At 38.8% G+C, this 22388-nt stretch overlaps 1 protein-coding gene across 1 annotated transcript in view; it reads right to left on the minus strand.

The window, feature by feature from the left end:
* Positions 1 to 7799: 7799 nt before the first annotated feature.
* The window catches only part of dlp (dally-like), a 455986-nt gene continuing 441397 nt past the window's right edge, over positions 7800 to 22388 (minus strand). The window contains exons 7-10 of the mRNA XM_067157659.2: positions 20909 to 21055; positions 17420 to 17535; positions 12141 to 12316; positions 7800 to 10013 (exon numbers count right to left, since the gene is read on the minus strand). Of these exons, the coding sequence (XP_067013760.1) occupies positions 9709 to 10013; positions 12141 to 12316; positions 17420 to 17535; positions 20909 to 21055 (744 nt within the window). The 3' untranslated portion in view covers positions 7800 to 9708. The remainder of the gene's footprint in view (positions 10014 to 12140; positions 12317 to 17419; positions 17536 to 20908; positions 21056 to 22388) is intronic.

Here is a 22388-nt window from a genome sequence, read left to right on the forward strand (position 1 = left end):
GAAGATCACAGCATGCAATGAGCAATTTCTTTCTAAGAAAAATAGTAATGGTAAATCTAAAGCAACACTGCTCAGTGGAAATAATTTTAACTTTTCTGCTAGTTAATTGAACTTAGATTACAGTCCCGTTGAAGGCCCTCCAATTTTTTACGGAAATGTCAAGACCATAACTTGCCAAAATGTGCGTGTCGCCTTTCTAAGTTACTTGAAAATTAACATAATGTTTCTTTCTTCATAAAGTGCAAAGTGGTTCTTTTTTGAAGTGTTAAAATGAAGGTTTTGATAAATCTCTCTTCGTTCATTCTATAAAACCTTGCATGGTTTGCAACCAAAACCAAACCAAAATTCAGACCACTTAACTTAAGCAGTTTAGAAAACTGGAAACCATTATTTTCACTGAGCTAATTTTGAAACATTGTACAAAGAATTAGGAGTGTTTAGACTGATAATTCTGTGACTTGGTTCTAAAAGGGAAAATGTAACTTTTCATCAAAACTGACATAGTAAAAAATACAAGCGCACTTTATCCTGGCCTTCAATATATTAAAAGGGCAAATGTCTCCGATAAATGTTAAACGAACAGTTAATGTTTGGCTAAATTTGACCATAAGAAGAGATAGAATGATAGGGCATATCTTAAAACACCCAGCACTTGTACACCTGGTTTTTGAGGGAAGTGTAGGTGGTAAGAACAGTAGGGGTAGACCAAGGTATGAATATGACAAGCAGATTAGAGCAGATGTAGGATGTAGTAGTTGTGTAGAAATGAAAAGATTAGCGCAGGATAGGTTGGCATGGAGACCTGTATCAAACCAGTCTATGGACTGATGACTCAAAGCCCTTTTACATCCAAGCCACACAATTATTATTTGGCTTAGAATTTCCCATTCCATGTTGTGATTTTCAATATGTGTACATGAAATATACCTGATTTTCAAAAGTATTGAAAGGTGTAAATTTTGTCATGCAACATCCCCATATCCTTAAAACGCAAATAAAATAAATATATATATTCCACTAAATGTTCAATTATTTAATTACACTGACACACAAATGTAAATGCCTCTTCCACACACTAGCACTGTGGGAGTCTCTTGCACTGTATAAAAAATGTCTCCCAAAAAAGTCCTGTTTATAAAACAAAAGAAAAAGTTGCCTACATCGTGTCTATGAAATATGTTCGCTTCGCAACGAGTGAAGAAAGCATAGTTTTTGTTTCATCCTTCTCTCTCTTTTTCCCTCTAAATCACACGCTTCATCAAAATATTCAACATTTCATATGAACATTTAACAGCTCTACTCAAGTCCCTTTTTTTTTTTTTTTTTAAATTTATTTATACATATTTTCCTTTTCTTATGTGTTAACACCGTAATCATAGGTCTGTTTTCCACATACACACTAAATGCTTCGAGCACTTGGGGGAATTAATTTTTTTTCTTCTTTTTACAGTTTACACACTGACGATATTTTAAGAAATAAATAATAATGTTATAATCTATTTTTAAAAAATATGCTAGAACATTTAATAAAAATATGTTTATCATTGTATAGTTGGGTTTTGACACAGCTTCAGTTCTAGATAAGAACATCTTTGGTGGATAAATATTCATTACCTTCAAACAGTTCCTATTATGACAATTTAAATACACTTACAAGTTGACAACATTCGTGGTGTTATTTCAGAAGTATTTTTTCCACCTATACGGGCATTCTTTTATCTGTTAAGGGGATTGTAGCTCGCCCGGTCACCTGCGTTGCGACCCTGTCTCCCGTCACGCACTCTGCCTTAATGCGCTTGTCGACGCCACGTGTTCTCCTATATAGTCTGCTGAGAGCTTTATCAGTTTAATCAAGTGCTCAAGTGTGCTGTTCCAATGCCATTTTCATTATATGAGTGTGCTTATACATAATACCTCATAAAGAACAGGAAATCCTGTGTGAAAACACACTATCACTCAGTGCTGGGCGGGGGACAGCCTCGCAGAGCAGGCAACCACGCGAACGACAATCTCCTTAACAGATAAAATAATGTCCCTGTATATTACCTCTTCAATCCATGGGTATAATTTTTTTTATGAAACAATAACCTCTCATATCATAGGTTATACAGATGTCACTATTTGTCGACCACCCCCTCATCTTAATTTAGAGGTATCATAATAAAAGATTAGTTCACCCAAAAATTGGGGAAATTAGTTATTAACTTGTGTATTATGTACCCAGTAAACTCTTTGTCACCAGCGTGTGTGTTCTAATGCCCAGGCACTTGGTTACGATCCATTAGTTGTGATGATGAGCAGTTTGTTTATCTGTGCGCACCATCTTTAGTTGCTCCTTGCCTCAGAGACTAAGGTCATTATGCAAGTGTATGTGTTTCCTCGTCCATTGTGATGATAGTGTTGTGTAGTGTGATGATGATGATAAAGATGGAATGAGATTGAAACCTATTGTCTGCATATAGCCTATTTACTCATGTTGAATAACATCAAGGCTTAAAATCTTCATCCAACAAACCAAACGAATCACCATCAACAGTGCCATGTGTTGTCACTCCATATGAGAAATGCTGAGAAGTTTGCCTGGGTTCAAGAACAATCTAGTGAACAATCTACTCTGCCAGCCAACATTCTGATCGCTTTTTTTTTTTTTTTTCTTTTCCACCAATGGGACATGAAACCACTAACCACATCAGACCATCAAGACTTGACCCCTTAACGATTGTGCCTACCAGGTGGACTTATCACTATTGTAACATATCAGAAAGAGAAGAAAAACATGTTTCCCCTCATGAGTGAAGATGATTTATTAAAAAAATGAAAACCTACAACCTGTTTTCCAGTCATTGACCGGGTCAGGGATGTAATGAATGAATGAATGAATGAATAATATATAGGCTATTAGTACGATGGGGTCGCCACTCCCAAAGTGATTTATTAATGACTGATAGATGCTATGAAATGAGAATGGAGAGTGTTGCTGGAATGAAAGATGACAGGGAAAACCGGAGTACCCAAAGAAAAACCTGTCCCGCCTCCACTTTGTCCAGCACAAGTCTCACATGGAGGGGCCAGGATTTGAATCACGGTATCCAGCGGTGAGAGGCCGACGCGCTGCCGTCTGAGCCTCGGAGGCTCTTATTAAAAAAATATTTAACTTAAAATAAGTACATTCACAACAGTATGTAATATATGCAACAACCACTAAGGTGGTTTCAAAATTCTGTCAAACGTAAACATCTCGCCTGCTTTTCATGGCTGTTGTGAAAATAACTATTAAAGATACTGAAGGTTTCATAAATATTGGAAAGAATATATCATTCATACTTTGGCCACATTATGCATAACGAGAAATACCTCCTCCAACAACTCATACTTCAAGGAAAAGTAAAAGGAAGAAGAGGCCCTGAGCGATGATGCATTTCCTGATTGGGAAACTTCTGCCAGTGGTCCAATTCACCATCAACTGGCTTATTTAGAGTAGCTGTTAGTAGCGAGGCCTGGACCAGATGACTGCCCAACATCCATTGAGGATATGACACTTCAAGAAGAAGTTATCATTCATGTAAACTTTGTGTTGTCAAGTCACTGCCAACACTAGCAAAGAAACTGCCTGAGCCAGGATATGTCACTTTTTTTAAAATCAGTGGTAGAGTCTTGATTTTTACCCGGATCTGAGGGGCTGGTCGAGGTCCACTCAGCCAACGTGATTACAACTGAGGAGCTATCTGGCGGTGAGATAGTGGCCCCGGTCTAGAAAGCCAAGAATAACTGCCGAGAGGATCCGTCGTGCCGACCACACTTTAGCAACGGTCGCTTGGTAGGCTATGGCCCTTCGGGGCTGTTGCACCATGGGGTGGGGGTAGAGTCATGAGGTCTGGATCCCAGCATTGCAGGTGCAAACCCATTAGAAGTACTCACTAGGACTTTGGAAGACATGAGAAATGTCCATTCAACACCCTGTGAGGTACAATCTCGCCATGTGCGCCATGTGCGCTGCCACCTGAGCCATAAAGGCTCAGGTTAAATGATTTCAGACTTCAATAGAAATGTCTGCAGACTGTAGCTGCCTAAAAGGCAGACAGGATTCTTACTAAATTAACAATTTAAAATATCCTGTAAACTCCACCCCATGGTACTACAGTCCTGAAGGGCCTCAGCCTACCAAGCGGCCGCTCCTCAGCCCGAAGGCCTGCAGATGTGATCAGCATGACAATTACTCTCTGACGTTATTCTTGGTTTTCTAGACCGGGAAAAATATCTCGTGCAAATTTCATTTCTCAATTACCGCATAGTTTTACACTGTGGAAAGAGTACAAGGTTCAGTTATTCACACATTGATTTGCTGTATGCCAAGGAATGTGCAACCACCTGATCAAACAATTGCAAGCAGGTGTTTTGCAGTCGCAACAAACAATAGATTTAATGATCCATTGAAGGTTATTGATACTAAATGACTTCATACTTACAAAGGGTGATCAAATATAAACAGGACTTTTGTTCCTGATCATCAACAGTTGGTAGGACTGGCCCAGCGCTTCTGCTATGCTTAGGTGGGACCGTTAGGAGTGGGGAGAGCGTGCTGTTAGATATTTCCCACCATTTCGTGAATAATGCTCACGATGTCGGAGCAACAGGTGCACCCATCCACTGCGCAATGCACAATTATATAATTTCTTGCTCGTGAAGGAGTTACAGCGGCGAAAATTTGCCAGAGTTCGGTGATCAAACATTGTCAAGGAGGCGTGTGTTTGCCTGGCATAAAAAGTTCAAGGAAGGACGAGAACGTGTGGAAAATCAGCAACATGATCGCCGTCCTTGGACTAGCATTACATACGAAAATATTTGTGTGGTTAAAGACATTACTGACGATGATCAATGTACGAGAGTATCAGAAATTGCAGAACAAGTCAGAATCAGTAATGGGAGCGGTCAAGCTATCATCACAAATGACTTACAGTTCCGTAAAGTGTGTTCCAGATGGGTCCCTCGCCTTTTGACTGAAAACTGTCTCCAAGCTACAGGAAATGCACTGGACTACACTTGATCCTCCTTACAGCCCGGACTTATCGCCTTGCAATTTCCATTTGTTCGGACCGCTTAAAGAAGCTCTAGAAGGGCAATGATTTGAAGATGACAGGTGTGAAAGACTTCGTGCGCAACTGGCTCGTGACACGACCCTGTTCTGTTTAAAATGAGGGCATCAATAAGCTGCCCATATGCTGGGACAAATGCATTTCCAAAGCAGGAAAGTATGTGGAAGAATAAATTGTAATTGCCTTGTATCTTGCCATAACTGAATTTAAATTTTAAAAAAGTTCCATTTATATCTGAAGCCCCCTCGTAATGTATTCCTGTTGTATGGAGGAGGAAAGAAGAGATGATGAAGATGAAGTTTGAGTGAAAGAGTGAGAGGGAGGTGTAGAACAAGGTGGATCGATTCAATAACGAGGAGTGCAAGAAGAAGATGGAAGACGAACGGTGGAAGGAGAGAGGAAGATGGAGAATTGCCATAAATGCCCCGACCCTGTAGGAGCCAGATAAGGGGAAAGGAGGAGGAGGATTACCTGTTGAATTCCTCTCACCTGGAAGTAAATTTTGAAACTTACACCAATATGACTGAAAGTTGGAAGGAGTTATTTGACTCTGTAATACAGAAGATGGGTAGCCAAGTCATGTCCCCCGTACACAAATATGCTGTAGAAAGATCTTTAACTTTTATTCAACACTTCCATCATAACCACGCGTGATAAGATTATTCGTCTAGTAGTCATTACTTATTTGGCGATGACTAGTTGACTCGTGCAGTGCCTTTGGAAACTGTTCTCTGATGGGCGGAGCGAATTAACAAGTCCTATTGTATTGTTGATGATCGTTATGCAGATGTTGGTAGTTTACAAATTTATGGACAATGCCGTGTGGCAACTGTTTTCATATTTATTGCATTTGCTGTACTTCCATTGTAATGGCTGCATATTTTAAGCTTACCATTGTAAATAAAGACTTGTTGAAAAAATGTTTCTGTATTGTAAATTTAAGAATGTCCGCCTCTCCATAGCGTAATGGTTAGTGTTATTAGCTGCCGTCCTTGGGGGCCCGGGTTCGATTCCCGGTACTGCCAGAAATTTAAGAATGGCAGGAGGGCTGGTACGTGGTTGAAATGATACATGCAGCTCACCTTCATTGGGGTAGTATTGGCTACTGAGTGCATGATTCGAAGCAGTGTATCGATTCATTCAAGTGTCCGAGTGAATCGATTCACTGGAACGGCGATCAGTTGTGGACTATCAATAAGATATTCTTGTTCTAGACTGAAGCAGTGAACCTTCGGCATTACAAATGTCACAAAAGAGTAATCTACATCTGGTTAGACCAAGTTTGCAGGAGACAGATAAACAAGAAGAAAAAAAAAAATATACAAGAAAAATAACACTTGACATTTTAGTTTCAGTTCACAAGTCTTGAAGTAAGGTCCAGTAACTGGCCCCTCCATGTCTCTTGGAGGAACGGAGTGATTACATCTCTACCCTGTCTTCAGAGTACAGCTGGAATTTATCAGTATTTGTCTCTAACAATTATAAAACCTACCTACAACACGATATCAATGGGACAAAACATCCTTTCGCCTCACCGCCGGTGAAAGAGGGGTGTAAATGATGTTTTCCCTGAGTGAAGCACTTTCAAGGTCATCCCCAGTCAATGCAGTAAACTTGATAAAGCTAAGGCTTGACTACAGGTCGTGCAATATTTAGTGAACCATTAAGTTAATGGTTTTTAGGATTTTAAAATCCAAAATTTAACATTTAAATTTTAAAAACTACAACATGAAAGAAATTTCTAATCAACTGAACACAATTTATAAGGTAAAACTTGAAACATAAATGCTGTAATGAAACCTTTATTAAACTCAGAAAGCCATGTTTCAGCCAAACAAATTGACTTCCTGCCAAAAATGCTACGGGTTTTGTCTTTATGAGAATGTAGTTTATAATGAATATTTAATGCAGCTAATGGCCCTTCGTTTGAACTACTATCGAGGCATTAGATCTTGATAGACTTTTGTCAATGAAAAGCAATCATTTAGCACATTCGAGCATGTGATATTGACCACAGTAGTTACCACATGATTAGCACAAGCATGGATGGTCAATAAAATGACATTTCTCCACTATGCATACCTTGTAATGGAATCCACATCTGAGAGCATAGTTCAGTTTCATCATTCAAGCATAGCATCACTGCCACAGAAATCCACCCATATTTCTCAGGGAACTCTCATAAACCCCTGTATTTGGTAGCAAAACCATGGCATATATCTTCAATTCAACAGAATTTGACTCTCGAGCTAACAGGTATGTCAACCGTGAAGGTGAGGAACAGTGTTCTATTTTTAAGAAAGTTGCTATGACTCTTTCTATGTCTGTCAGATCCCTTTTGATGAGGAGATCCCAGATAACTTCTATTCCATATGTTATTTTCGGCAAGATGTTGAGTTTGAAGAGTTTCAGAGCAGTAGATGGCAATAACTGACCAAGATTTTTAATTCCCTGTGTAGCTGCTATAGCCAATGCTGATCTTTCTTTAATATAGACCATGAAGATGCTCTGCCACTAATGTTTTTCAAATGGCAGAGAGCCATAGAACAAAATTATCAGTTATCGTGCAACTTTGTTGACGACTGGGGATTTTTTGTATTGACAGTTGGCAGCAAATGTGTATCAGCTGGAAAGTTGACTGTTTTCCATACAATCAGGAAGTTTTTGTTTCATAATAGTTATTCAGCTTATGAATAAAGAACACCATTTAGTTCAGAAATATAATTTTCTGTATGCCAAGATCCACAAGTATTACAGCAACACTAAAAAATGAGAGAAGTTAGAATATTTAATTTCATGGCGGATTATGTCCACTTATTTTATATTAATTGTTAACCTTATCAAAAAGTAAATATTCAAACACGGTTAAATACTCTCCTTTTGATTCACTTGTTAATTTCTTCTCGGATTCTTTTTTTTTCTCTCCAACTCTCTTCATTTTCTGCCTCCTCACACCAACTCTCAATTGCAAGCTTTATATTTCCCACATAGAATTCTGTTCAATTTGATTCTGTTAAATGCGAGTGGTAGAGGGGAAATTTTGACAGTTTGCTTTGATTTGATTAGATTGAGTGGAAACGGGAAATTTGTGGCTAGATGAAATGTAACTTAGCATTCAGTGGCTCCTCATCTTAATAATCAAGTCCTGTGACCAGCAACTGCTCCTTAACACATGATGGAGTGCAGGTGGTGAAAAGTTTGGAATATTCTGTAGGATATCTGGGGCAAATGGAATAAATCCTAGGGGTCATCCCAAATGTGATTTATTGTCAGATTTCTTCTCACTGTGATAGTACTTTGTACAAAATTCTAAGGCTCCTTCTTTATTCCCAAGCCCAGCAGAATCAAATCTATATACAAGAACTTAGAAAACAAATGTTTCAATGTCCAATCCAGAAAAATCCACCAACCTTCAAGTCTGGAAAGAGGTTGGTCATCAAAACCATTGTAATTCTCTCTGTTACGAGGTACCTCCACTAGACTGATGCTTATGTTGACATGGACTGCAACATAGATCTCATCACCACTCAACATATCCATGTTTTGTGGAAAAAGACATCTGAAATGATTCTGTTCAGATGAACTCAACAAAAATGTATTTCTAGTGCTACATATTCTTTTACTGGATAAAATGTTTTATTCAAAAAACATACAACTGATTTGTTTTCTACTTTTTAAATTCTATATTTCTTAACCGTTTTCAGGGACTGAAAATCTCTAATGAACAAATTATGACGCTCTCGTCGTTCTTTTGTTCCTGTGTTACCTTTATGCAGAAAGTAGTTATATATACTCAGATCGAGTTACAGCCGACACCTGAGTTTGGGCGTTGTTGTCAACAAAAACCTTGCTCTGTGGTAAAGGGATCTTTTAGTTTTGCATGAGGTATGGCAATTGAACAGTCTTACAATTTTTGTAGATTGTTTTCAATTGCAAGACAGAATTTCTCAGGGTCGCAATTTTCAAACTTTCCTTATTGAAATTTAATTATTTTTGTTGTCACATGGTGGCCTGAACACCGATGCTTACGGAACGGAGAAGAGCTGTCGAGTTCGCGCTTCCTACTCGCACCTGCATCACTCAAAACCTTTGCTCCATTTTCTTCAACACTTATTATCAGCAGGAAAGAAGTATGAATCTATGAAAGTCGACTCACATTGCTGTTCACTATGGGTCGTAATTTTTAAAAATGAATGAAATTTCGTCCCATAATGAGATTGCCCTTTATGTTCCTATGTTAACTCCACACTTAATTCTCATATGCTGCAGAGTTACGTCAAACAGGACAAAGTCTGAACCATCAAATGGTTTTAAAGGTCATCACTGCAATGAGAAAACTTTCTACAATACACTGGGGAAATCACTTGACCTGACAGTAACTGTTCAAAACACCACTCGAAGAAAATGTTGAACGATAAAAAAAACTACCATTCACTAAATGCACCTCTTCTGGATGTCTTATCCCATTAGCCCATTGATGCCCACGATGATTCACTGGGGATGCATCGTTAAAATGTCTCTTATCAGTTCCTCTCGATGCGGACATCGTTGGGCCGAACAGACACTACAGTGTAACTCCAAAATATATGATATTGTTGTTATTATTTATCTAAGATCACAGCCATTCGGAGAACAGGCCTCCAAACCACATCACCACAATGGGCAGCAGGTAGGTAGCGAGAGCTCGGTTGACGGACACGCGAGGAAGCTTGGCCGAGGGACCCCCAGCTGTTCCGTTCGGACCGTGGTGGATGTATAAGTTGTTGTCCATGTTGTTGTTGTCAGGCTTGTGCTTGCCCGAGCCTCCTTGTCCGCGTCCAGAGGAATAGTCACCGTTGCCTCCGGATCCTTCAATGTTCTCGTCGCTGTCGTCGGAACCTCCATCCCCAGACCCACTACCCGAGCCATAAGAAGAGTCCTCTGCAACACAAGAAAGGAAGTTCATAATGGCATACTGAGTCATAATTACACAGAAAGATAGGAACATGAACACATGTACGGTGACACCAGCTGATATGTTTGGTTTGAAGCTGTTTTGTTGACATCGGTAGCATCAGAACAGGGAGCAACAGCAACAGAAAAGAGAATGAGGACAAACATAAAAGGACAATGACCATCTCCGCATATACAGGAAGCAGACAAACTTTGTTTTGTAAATTAAAGGGGTGTTAGATAGTACAAACAGAAGTACAGTAAACACAGGAACCACAAGTCTGTGGTAATTAGTTTTAGTTTTCTTTCTACTGCACTGTGTGCTCTTTACACTCTAATATACACAAGTTACTCTTCATTCACAGCTATTTTCTTCAATGAAATGTCGCATGGCTTTCAGTACCGGGATATCCTAGGACGGGTTCGGCTCGCCAGTTGCAGGTCTTTCTATTTGACTCCCGTAGGCGACCTGCGCATCGGGATGAGGATGAAATGATGATGAAGGCAACACATACACCCAGCCCCCGTGCCATTGGAATTAACCAATTAAGGTTAAAATCCCCGACCCGGCCGGGAATCTAACCCGAGACTCTGTGAACCGAAAGCCAAGTACGCTGACCGTTCAGCCAATGAGTCGGACATTTTTCTTCAATAATGCTCTTTCATAAAACAAGAGCTAATAGGTTTCCACCCATTCAATACTATTTATTGTAACCTAAAATAGTTACATATATTTGAAAGTAGTTTTGGTCTTGCTAGAGACCATCATCAGTCAAAATGATAAAATTAAGGCAAGACATAAATTATAATAGATAAAATTTATGAAATAAGTTTTTTGTTTTTTTTTTAATCGTATGGCCTCAGCTACCGTGTGCAGACATTTCAATTTGACGCCATCTGGCTGTCTGCTCGTCAATTTCGACGTTCCGTTTTACTCTAGGCCCCCACTAGATGGCAGACCGAGTAAACCGAAACTCTCTTGGGCGTCTATGGCTGAGATTTAATGAATTTTGTCGGGTAAACACCAAATGTGTTACCAGAGATCTTTTACATGCCGACATCGTACGACATGGAGTGTCTAATGGACTTTTTTCCGCCCTTCAAAAATCCGACTACCTCTGCTGGGTTTGAACCTGCTATCTTGGGATCCGGAGGCCGACACTCTACCGCTGATCCACAGAGGCAGCTACTTCGAAGTGAAAGAGAAGTAAAGAGTTGAATGATAAAACACTCATCACAATCACACCTGTTCTAGTGTAAGTTCTCAAAGTTTTCTTCCAATTTGAAGAATGCACCTCCTGAAAAACCAGGTCAAACATTTTAAATACTAGCACTTGGAGTATCTTTCTGAATTCAGTTCAGCTAAAAACAAGTGTGATCATGATAAGTGTATATCATTCAACTCTTTATTTGTTTTGCACTGAATGTCAACAACACACACTTATTTCATAAATTTTATCTATTATAATTTGTGTCTTGCCTTAATTTTATCATTTTCACTGATGATGGTCTCTAGCAAGACCAAAACTACTTTCAAATATATGTAACTTTTATTGCTATTCTTTTCTTTATGTCGCACTGACACAGATAAGTCTTATGGCGACGATGGGAGGGGAAAAGCCTAGGAATGGGAAGGAAGCGGCAGTGGCCTTAATTAAAGTACAGCTCCAGCATTTGCCTGGTGTGAAAATGGGAAACCATGGAAAACCATCTTCAGGGCTGCCGACAGTGGCTTTCGAACCCACTATCCCGGATGCTCCCGCTAACTTTTTTTTAGGTTACAATAAATGAGTACTAAACAGGTGGAAACCTGTAGCTTTTGTTTTATGTTTTACATTATATTGCTCTTCAGTGTGGAACAAAATGAAATATATTACCTGATTAATGCTCTTTCTACATAAAAAAATTTAAAAAGTGCTCATCTGGTAGTTTTTCATTTCCCTTTACTTCAACTGTAAAGCAAATATTAACAGGGCTAAATTCATAACTTACTCTACACTGTTCACCACCTGGTTTACTCCGTTTCCCAACAGAGGTTCATGAAGATCCTTTCCTGATCACAAGCAAGATCAGCAGTGATGAAATATTCAATCCTATTAGAATACACGTACTTACCATTGTCTATCCATTCGACATCGCGTCCAATGTAGGCGTTCTTCAGTTGACTTGTGAGAGTTCGCAACAAGAACACTTGTTCGTTGAGCAAACTACTCTCCCGGTTCACATCCACATTCACCTCTGGGTTGCCTCGCTGGTTCGTGAAACCATCTTTTGTTATCTGGAGCAGATACCTACAACAATACAAGAAATAATACGTCAAAGTTCCTCCATGTTTCAGTTGAGCCTTTGAGTAATAAATTTGAAGGCAGGAAGAAAATAAACAAACAAAAAAAGGTCACTGCATGATTCACTGATGTATTTAAAGATGGGGAAAAAAGGCCGAGGACAGATGATGTTCCAATTACTTGGTCTGAGGTGGAAAGTGCTCTAAATACGATGAAAAGTAGTGAGTCAGCTGGGATCAATGAAGTTACTGCTGACATGATCAAAGAACAAGGTATACCTGGTGTGCAGTGGCTATACAGAACTTTGTGAAAATTAGGGTTCCAGAGGACTGAACAAAAGGTACTATTATCCCTTTATTAAAAAAAAAAAAAAGGATGCAGAAGAAAGTGTGCCAACTACACGGGTACCACACTTCTCTCCCGTGGTCTGAAAATAATGGAAAAAAGATTACTGAAACTAGATTGCGAGCAGCGATAGCACCTGTACTGGAAGAACAGTATAGATTTAGAACCAGTAGAAGAACAACAGACCTGATCTTCACCCTAAGGATGATAATGAAACAGCACTGGGGGAGAGGTAAAGACCTAAATGTAGTATTTTTAGACCTAGAAAAGGTATACGACAGGGTGCCAAGACCAGTCATTTTGAAGTGCCTCAGAGAACTGGGAGTGCCTGAATATCTCATAAGTAAAGTCTACATGCTGTACCACAACTGTAGCAGCTGTGTGCATGTTGGGGATGGCTATTCCAAATGGTTTAACACCACACAGGGTGTCCAACAAGGGAGTGCACTCTTACTATTACTATTCATTACTGCCATGGATAGTATTCTTAAAAACCTGAAAAGCGAACAAGATGTATCATGATTGACCTGTCTAAAGTATTTGATAGGGTGGATCATGGGAGACTACTGGCAAAAATGAGTGCAATTGGACTAGACAAAAGAGTGACTGAATAGGTTGCTATATTTCTAGAAAATAGATCTCAGAGAATAATTAATAATTAAGAGGGGAATTCCTCAAGGCAGTATTATCGGACCTTTATGTTTTCTTATATATATCAATGATAAGAGTAAAGGAGTGGAATCGGAGGTAAGGCTTTTTGCGGATGATGTTATTCTCTATAGAGTGATAAATAAGTTACAAGATTGTGAGCAACTGCAACGTGACCTCGAAAATGTTGCGAGTTGGACAGCAGGCAATGGTATGTTGATAAACGGGGTTAAAAGTCAGGTTGTGAGATTCAAAAATAGGAAAAGTCCTCTCAGTTTTAATTACTGCGTTGATGGGGTGAAAGTTCCTTTTGGGGATCATTGTAAGTATCTAGGTGTTAATATAAGGAAAGATCTTCATTGGGGTAATCACATAAATGGGATTGTAAATAAAGGGTATAGATCTCCGCACATGGTTATGAGGGTGTTTAGGGGTTGTAGTAAGGATGTAAAGGAGAGTGCATATAAGTCTCTGGTAAGACCCCAACTAGAGTATGGTTCCAGTGTATGGGACCCTCACCAGGATTACCTAATTCAAGAACTGGAAAAAATCCAAAGAAAAGCAGCTCGATTTGTTCTGGGTGATTTCCAACAAAAGAGTATCGTTACAAAAATGTTGCAATGTTTGGATTGGGAAGAATTGAGAGAAAGAAGAAGAGCTGCTCGACTACGTGGTATGTTATACTAACAATTTGTTGGTTATTTTGATCCACCTTTTCAATACAAATTACAGTTTGTGTTGCTAAGTTGTAATGTTACAACACTAATTTACCGGGACATGTTTCACTTTTATTCACAAGCCCCCTTTTAACCATAACTTACATCAAAACAATCAACTTCCAACGGAGAGTCTGGTCGCTACAAACAAGAATTAAATATGTCAGTATTTCCTCTGATCAAATTGCCAAACTGCAGCAGCAAGCCTCATCAAATCTAGAAGCCATTTTCCAACGAACTCAAGACTTCAATTCTAGATTATCATCATGACTAATCACGCATAATGCAAAATTACAGTCTTTTTAAATAACATTATTTAGAGAACACAATTTTTAACTAAAATTCTCAATACTGAAATGTTACTGTATTCTAGAAACCAACGCACTTCAGAAACTATGGCTCCTATATATTAACATCCAATATTTATATTTATGACTCAAATTTTAATGCCAAATTATAGTTGAATCAATTTTATTTTAACATTGCAAACAATTTTTAGCCAAATTTTTAAATTGTAAAAACTGTTTTGGACGTCAATGTGTTTTAGAATTAAGAGTTAATCCATTTTAACATTGCAAATCATATTGTCATAATTTTTAATGTGTATATTATTCTTGTTTTAAATATTGTTATCACTGAAATTAGATTTACATTCAATGTAATGAAATTTGTAACAACAACCCAAATATGACAAACCTTGAGGCAATTGTATAGGCTGATGATGCTTGTGAATAAAAGCGAAACATGTCCCGGTAAATTAGCGTTGTAACATTACAACTTAGCAACACAAACTGTAATTTGTATTGAAAAGGTGGATCAAAATAACCAACAAATTGTTAGTATATCATAGCATAGTTCAATACGGGTCTAATAATGAGATTAGTTACATGTAAGTGGTATGTTCCGAGCTGTCAGCGGAGAGATGGCGTGGAATGACATTAGTAGAGGAATAAGTTTGAATGGTGTTTATAAAAGTAGGAAAGATCACAATATGAAGATAAAGTTGGATTTCAAGAGGACAAACTGGGGCAAATATTCATTTATAGGAAGGGGAGTTAGGGATTGGAATAACTTACCAAGGGAGATGTTCAATAAATTTCCAATTTCTTTGAAATCATTTAGGAAAAGGCTAGGAAAGCAACAGATAGGGAATCTGCCACCTGGGTGACTGCCCTAAATGCAGATCAGTATTGATTGATAATGACCTACAATGGGGAACTACACACACTGGTGTTAGGTGACGATGTACCCAACTGGGGAGAAACAGAGGAAGAGTTACAAACTAGTCTGGATAAATGGGTAGCAAATTTCAAACAGTATCAGATGAAAGTTAGCACAACAAAAACTGTTGCACTGAAAATGAGTAGGAAAGATACTGGCTGCCACATAAAGCTTGAAGGTGAAAGCATTTAGCGTGTACAAGTATTCAGATACGTTGGGGGTATGATTTCCAGCAGGAGAATTACAGATAAAGAAAGAAATAGTAAACAGAGAGCAGTTCCAACTACTACAACCTCGTAAGGCATCTACTTTGGGATAACAAAGTGCCCATGAGAACCAAGATGACTCTGTATAAGTCAAACTTAGTGCCCATTCTCACAGTCTGGGAACATGTACACTGAAAGAGAGAGAGAAGTTAGTAAATTGCAAGCATGTAAAATGGAGTTTCTATGAACTACCCCACAAAAAAAACATGCAAGGACCATGTAAGGAACGATGACATCAGAATGGAACTTGAAGTGGACTCGACAGAAGAGAAGTTAAAGACTTTATCAAAAAGGATAGTCAAATGTTCCACCTTTACAATACTAATTTTTTTAATTCATTTAATTAACATTTAAAAGTATTGGCACATGTTTGATCTATCTTGTAGACATCTTCAGCCAAACAATTGTAAGATTAAGAAAAATGGACAAGGACAAAAACATATTAAAATGATTCAGATTACTGAATACATCAGTTACAAATTCATGCTAGAAATTATATTGGAGTGTACCAAATATCGTGCTCCAGAACACTCTAGAAAGAAGGGTTGAAGGAAGAAGGCCAGTGGGAAGACGTAGGAAGAGATGGCTACACCAACTGAGAGACGATTTGGTGAGAAGAGGAGGGAATTGGGAGTCAGTGGTGAGAGAGAAGGCATTTCTGGAGAGACAACAATGATAAAGGCTTGTTCAACATCATCCTACCCAGCACGCTGGAAGGGTCCTACGATGATGATGATGATGATGATGATGATTTTTTTTTTTTTGCTAGTTGTTTTACGTCGCACCGACACAGATAGGTCTTACGGCGACGATGGGACAGGAAAGGGCTAGGAGTGGGAAGGAAGCGGCCGTGGCCTTAATTAAGGTACAGCCCCAGCATTTGCCTGGTGTGAAAATGGGAAACCACGGAAAACCATTTTCAGGGCTGCCGACAGTGAGGTTCGAACCTACTATCTCCCGAATACTGGATACTGACCGCACTTAAGCGACTGCAGCTATCGAGCTCAGTGTGATTATTATTATTATTATTATTATTATTATTATTATTATTATTATTATTATTATTATTATTATTATTATTATTATTTAAAGCATTACACATACAAACATGAAATCTACAAGAGTGTACAAAAAAAGAGAGAAGCATAGAGACAAAGGCCTTATTCTTTGCAGATGACATAGCAATATCGGGAGTAGATGAAATGAAAGTACAAGACAATTTACTGTATGGAATTGGGAGACAGAAGAATATGGAATGAAAATGAGTGAGAAGAAGGGTAAGATGGTAGTGATGATGAGAGATAATAGGGAAGGAAGAGGGAATAATGAAGTAAATAAAAGACAATTAGAAGTTGTGAAAAGCTTCAAATATTTGGGGAGTATACTTGCAGAAGATGGGAAAATAAATGAAGAAATTGGAAAGATAATCCAACAAGCCAAAGAGTTTTACCAGTGTGTGAGAGGTATAGTGTGGAACTAGAACGTCCCAGAGAAATGCAACAAAATCTCAATGGGCAGTTCTCCTTTTCATTAACAAGGGTCAATTTTGCATAAATATTTCCCAGACTATTTTTATTTACTATTCTTGGATTTTTGGACGTAAAAGCGAATTTTTTTTTTTTTTTTAAATCTCTCAACATTATCAAAAGAACATATTAACGGGATTGTAAATAAAGATGCTGGAAATGGCCATCATTGACATCCTATTGTAAATATTTTTCTGACTAGTTTTATTTTACCCACTTGGTATAATTACGAGTAGAAGAAACCTCGATTGGAACATGGTTAAGGTTCGATAGAGGGAGATGGAAAGGTGCCATAAACATCTCAACCCGGCAGGAGCTGAACGAGGGAAACGAGTGATGATGATGAATTGGTGACCTCAATAACAAATGGTACGACATTACACCCACCTTGCTTTCTTCTCTCCATTCCAGCAGCTGTCATCCTTGGCTGGACTGGCAGCCACCTGATCGTCGTTACATATCTGGTACGGCAGGTTGGTCCAGAAGTTCCTGGTATCGTTCACCTGTAAAAGAAGAACATATTGCTATTGTGGTCCTCCTCGCTGCATCCTATTAACACATTCACGCTCGTATCTGAGTTAACTAGAATCGTAGCCATTCCTACGCAGCTGTGGTTTATTTTTTATCACAAAAATGTGCGACAGAAATGAGGGTAATACCCCTATGAATGCTTCTACCTACTTCTGCTCATCAGAAGATTTTCTTTTCCAATGAACTTTTTTATTCCGTTTCTGAACAAAGGCTAGTGCTGGCCAAGCTAGCTGCGTAGTTGGTTTATGATTGCACAAGTGTGTGTGTATAGTCACGTTCTGAAGTGTAACCAAGGCGCTTAGGGACAATATAAGTGTTGATGAAATTTCTGACATCCTATTCAATGAAGACTCAGGTGATGAACTAATTCCTGAACTAAGTGAAAGTGACAGTAATGACAGTGAAGAAGATTCTCCTGGACACGTGACAGAAAGCACAGTATCTGAAGGTGTAACATTAGCTACCAAACCTTCCAGAGATACTAGAGGACTTCTTTGAGGTATGTGCAAAATTTTGTTTCCATAACTTGTTTAATTTAGAACTTATTGTGAAAATAATTCATTGTTTTTTGGCATGCCACTAACAGCTGGAATAGCTGGGCCAGCCATTTAAATAGCCCGCTCAGATGATGGGCGTGAATATGTGAAAGCCATGTATTCCAAGAGTTTGAATTTTTGCTTGAAAATGAAAATTCTTGCTAAGAATTTTTAACTACACTCACCAAAAAAAAAAAAAAAAACCTACATATTACAGAAAAAATGTAATGTTAGTTCATTTGAAACCTGGTAAAAATCATATATTATGATATTAAAACAATATGGGAATATAGCATAAGTTAATTAGTCCATTTGAAAACCTCCAGCTTAATAATCGAGAAACACTGATCTAATAGGAATGGCTTATCGTTTAAGAAACACATTGTTAAAATTATAAAGAAAGCTTTCAGACTACTCAGATTTATCAAAAGATATTGTCAAGATTTCAGTCACGCTGCATGCGCCAAAACACTGTTTTCTTCCCTGCCGAGACCCACTCTCGAGGATGGTTGTGAGATGTGGCTACCGTACCACAAAGGTCACATATAACGTCTCAAGAGAGTTCAGATGAAGTTCATAAAGTCGATCAGTTTTGGACTCCTGGGCTTGCCACACTCTTCAAGCAGGTATCGAGAATTTGTAAAATTTCTTGGAATGAATATGGTGGCATTGTACCAAGAATGTGCAAACGCAATGTTAACAACTAAATGCTTGAAGAGTAAAGTGGACTGTCTGACTATACTGGGGTCAATTCCACTTCATGCTCCAAGCAGGCCAACAAGGCAGAAATATACATTCCACCTACTCAAATGTAGGACAGTTGCACACCAAAATTCTTGGTTTATGCAAACCCTTAGGACCATAAATAATCTGGAAGGGCCACGCCAGTGCCTGAAATTAAATACTTACACAAAGTTACATCTTAATGAGTGCTTATCTGTTTCTACTTAACACTGGGAACACTTTCCGTGATCTATAAAACAAGGAAATTAAGCAGAATATGCCTCCCTAAAAGACTGATAACATCCCTTTTGTAGTTGAACTCATTATGACCACCACTAAAATACTAAATCGCTTACAAATTCGTCACACAATTCCACGAGTTTCAGAACTACCGCCAATGTTACTCCCACCCACACACAAACAAAGCCTTTCACGGCTTCTAGGAAGCACGACGTAGTTACTAAAGTTGTAATATACAAATACAAATTCACAGCCTGCTACTTATTTAGGAACATCTCAGTAAATGAAGTAGCAGGTAGAGGTCGAACAGGTGACAAAAGCACGGTGATAATCGATAATGTGATTATCGATACATTTCCCGGTCAAATTTCAAACACTGCATCTCGTATTACCAGCTACTATTGAAAGTCAAACAAATCCAATTTGACCGCAGAAAGCGAAACCAAGCACGGATACTCAAAATCCGTACATTTTACAGAAAAACCGGAATATTTGGCAGGTAAGCAACTCCATTCCTGCTTGTAGTACCGTATATGACCTCCCCAACCATTCAGTAATTTCCTTTTATTATATTTACATTTATTATGATTTGCCTGTCTTATTTAGGGCTGGCCCCATGGTGTAGGTGTAGTGTGCCTGCCTCTTAATCTGAGGGCTGGGTCGAGGTTCATTCAGCCTATGTGATTACAACTGAAGAGCTATCTGACGGTGAGATAACAACCCCGGTCTAGAGAGCCAAGAATAACAGCCGAGAGGATTTGCCATACTGACCACATGACACCTAGTAATCTGCAGGCCTCTGGGCTGAGCAGCGGTTGCTTGGTAGGCCATGGCACTTCAGGGCTGTTGCGGCATGATAGGGTTGTCTTCTTTTGCGTTTATTCAACTTCTGAAGTATGCCTCGAGTCAAAAATGTTGCTGAGATCTCCGCCATCTAGTCAGCACAGCCAACATTATTCCTTGGATACTAACTTTCAGAAATGGACCTCCGCTTGAGATACTGCCAAGAGACTGCAGCACTTTCCAAGCGTATGGATGTACAACGTTATTCCATCAAAACATCATTTTCGAAAAGAAAAAAAAAGAAAAGAAAAAAAAAAGAAAAGAAAAAAAAGGTGCGTACATTATTTTAGGGGCCTCTTTAAATATCGTGAACATTAATGAATTAATTACATAAATAAATATTTTTTTTACAATTGCCTTTACGCTGCACCGACATAGATAGGTCTTATGACGATGATGGGACAGGAAAGGGCTAAGAGTTGGAAGGAAATAGCCATGGCTTAATTACGGTACAGCCCCAGCATTTGCCTAGTGTGAAAATGGTAAAACCATCTTCAGGACTGCCGACAGTGGGGTTCGAACCCATTATCTCCCAGATACAAACTCACAGTACATACGAATTTAACTGAATTACCAATCAATTTGTAGGCATGTCTCTACAGTACTACTACATCTTCAATCATGGATTCATTTAGACAAAGCACACACCGGGCGAGTTGGCCGTGCAATGATGGGTGCGCAGCTGTGAACTTGCATTCGAGAGATTGTGGGCTTGAATCCCAATGCCAGCAGCCCTGAAGATGGTTCCATTGAGGCCACGGCTACTTCCTCCCCACTCCTGGGCGTTTTCTATCCCATCGTCGCCTGGAGTCGAAGACCTGTCTGTGTCAGAACGACGTAAAGCAAATTGTAGAAAACGACAAGGCATACAATAACTTCCTAGGTTCCAAGTATCTTCCCTAATTAAGAAATGTATTTAATTTCACAGAACTTTCTAATCAGACTTTTTCATATCCAATAATATGAGACAATAAAGTACTACTGTGACATTAAAAGCACCCACCTTGATGCGTACATCACCAACCAGACTCTCCAAAGTCGTACCGTCACCTTCAGGGGCATCGTGAAACTGTCCCACTTCGAAGTCCAGCTCCGTCGTGTCTCGCCTGCGTCGACGACCCAGCTGGGGCTTTCCGCAGCCTTGGAAAACCTGATATACAAAACAATCAATATTTTTATGATTAGACTTTACTTTAAGACTCCCTAATCAGAGAGTGGCCATGTTCTGATGCACAGAGTTGAGACCTGGTTACAAATACAGAATAAAATCAAATATACACTCCAAAAATTCAAACTTCTGAGAAAAAAATAACTTTTCCCTTTGGGAAAAGCTAATGATCATGAATTTGATTTCAATAAAATGAAACACAAATATTGATAATGAACTTGTAGTTGCAGCATCTTTGGTGACCAAGGCGTATGGAAACAACTAATGTGACATCACTGACTGTACACTTTCTGTGCTAATTAGGTCATCCTAGAATTAAATTGGACTGATAAAACAAATGCCATCTTATTCAAAACAATATTATGTATCATTCAATATCTTGTACAAAGCATAAGCTTTTATTTTTCCTCCTATTCAGTACCTTATTCAACCTCCCTGAGGGGGTTACAAGTTCATGTCAAATTTACTCTAAAAGCATACATGTTTCGACCCTTATTTATTGGCCACCTTCAGTGGACATTTTTAAGGTACAGCTTGTATTGTACAGAGTTGAAAACAATCTAGACATAGCATAAATATTCACAGTTACGATACACTACATATTAAAATTCACAAATACTGGAATTAAAAGATTTTGTAACAAATCTTACATTTGGATAACAATCACCAAATCTTGCAAAACTCTAATTCTAAATTGAGTCTTATAACAGTAAGTTTGCAGTCTCAATAAAAAAGGATTAAAATCATATTATCATTTTTCGTGCATTATGCCAAAATTTATTTAGTGACAGACAATGATGCACGCAGAATCATTAACCCTTTCCGCTCGTGTGTCAACCTGAGGTCGACAGCCGTCATTCAGCGTTATAGCTCGTGTGTCGACACAATGTTTCGCCGCTCGTTGCTAGGTTACCTGGAATGGCAGGGCTTTTGTACTTCGTTTCGTAAGTGCTGGTCCCTTCCGCAAACCGAAATAAACCAAATGGGTGTGTTTTACTTTCTCTTTGCTTGGCAAAATTGCTCCGTTTTCTTGACAATGGAAAGCAGTCGCGTGAAGCAACATGGCGGCGCACAGTCTGACCGAAGCTGAGATTCCTGCGTCTATTTCGGCTGATTTTTTTTATAGTGACCATGAAAATGATGAAAATTTTGAATCTGGCAATGAAAGTGATATATCTATTAGCGATTCAAATGACGATATTGATATCAGCATCGCAAGAAATCATGGAGGAGGCGATAGTATTTTGACTCGTCCCGGTCCCAGTCATACATTGCTGACTTCAAACATACCTTGGAGATCGCGGAGAACGGGTGA

The sequence above is a fragment of the Anabrus simplex genome, chromosome 14 (genome assembly GCF_040414725.1).
Source record: "Anabrus simplex isolate iqAnaSimp1 chromosome 14, ASM4041472v1, whole genome shotgun sequence".
NCBI classification, from domain to species: Eukaryota; Metazoa; Arthropoda; class Insecta; order Orthoptera; family Tettigoniidae; genus Anabrus; species Anabrus simplex.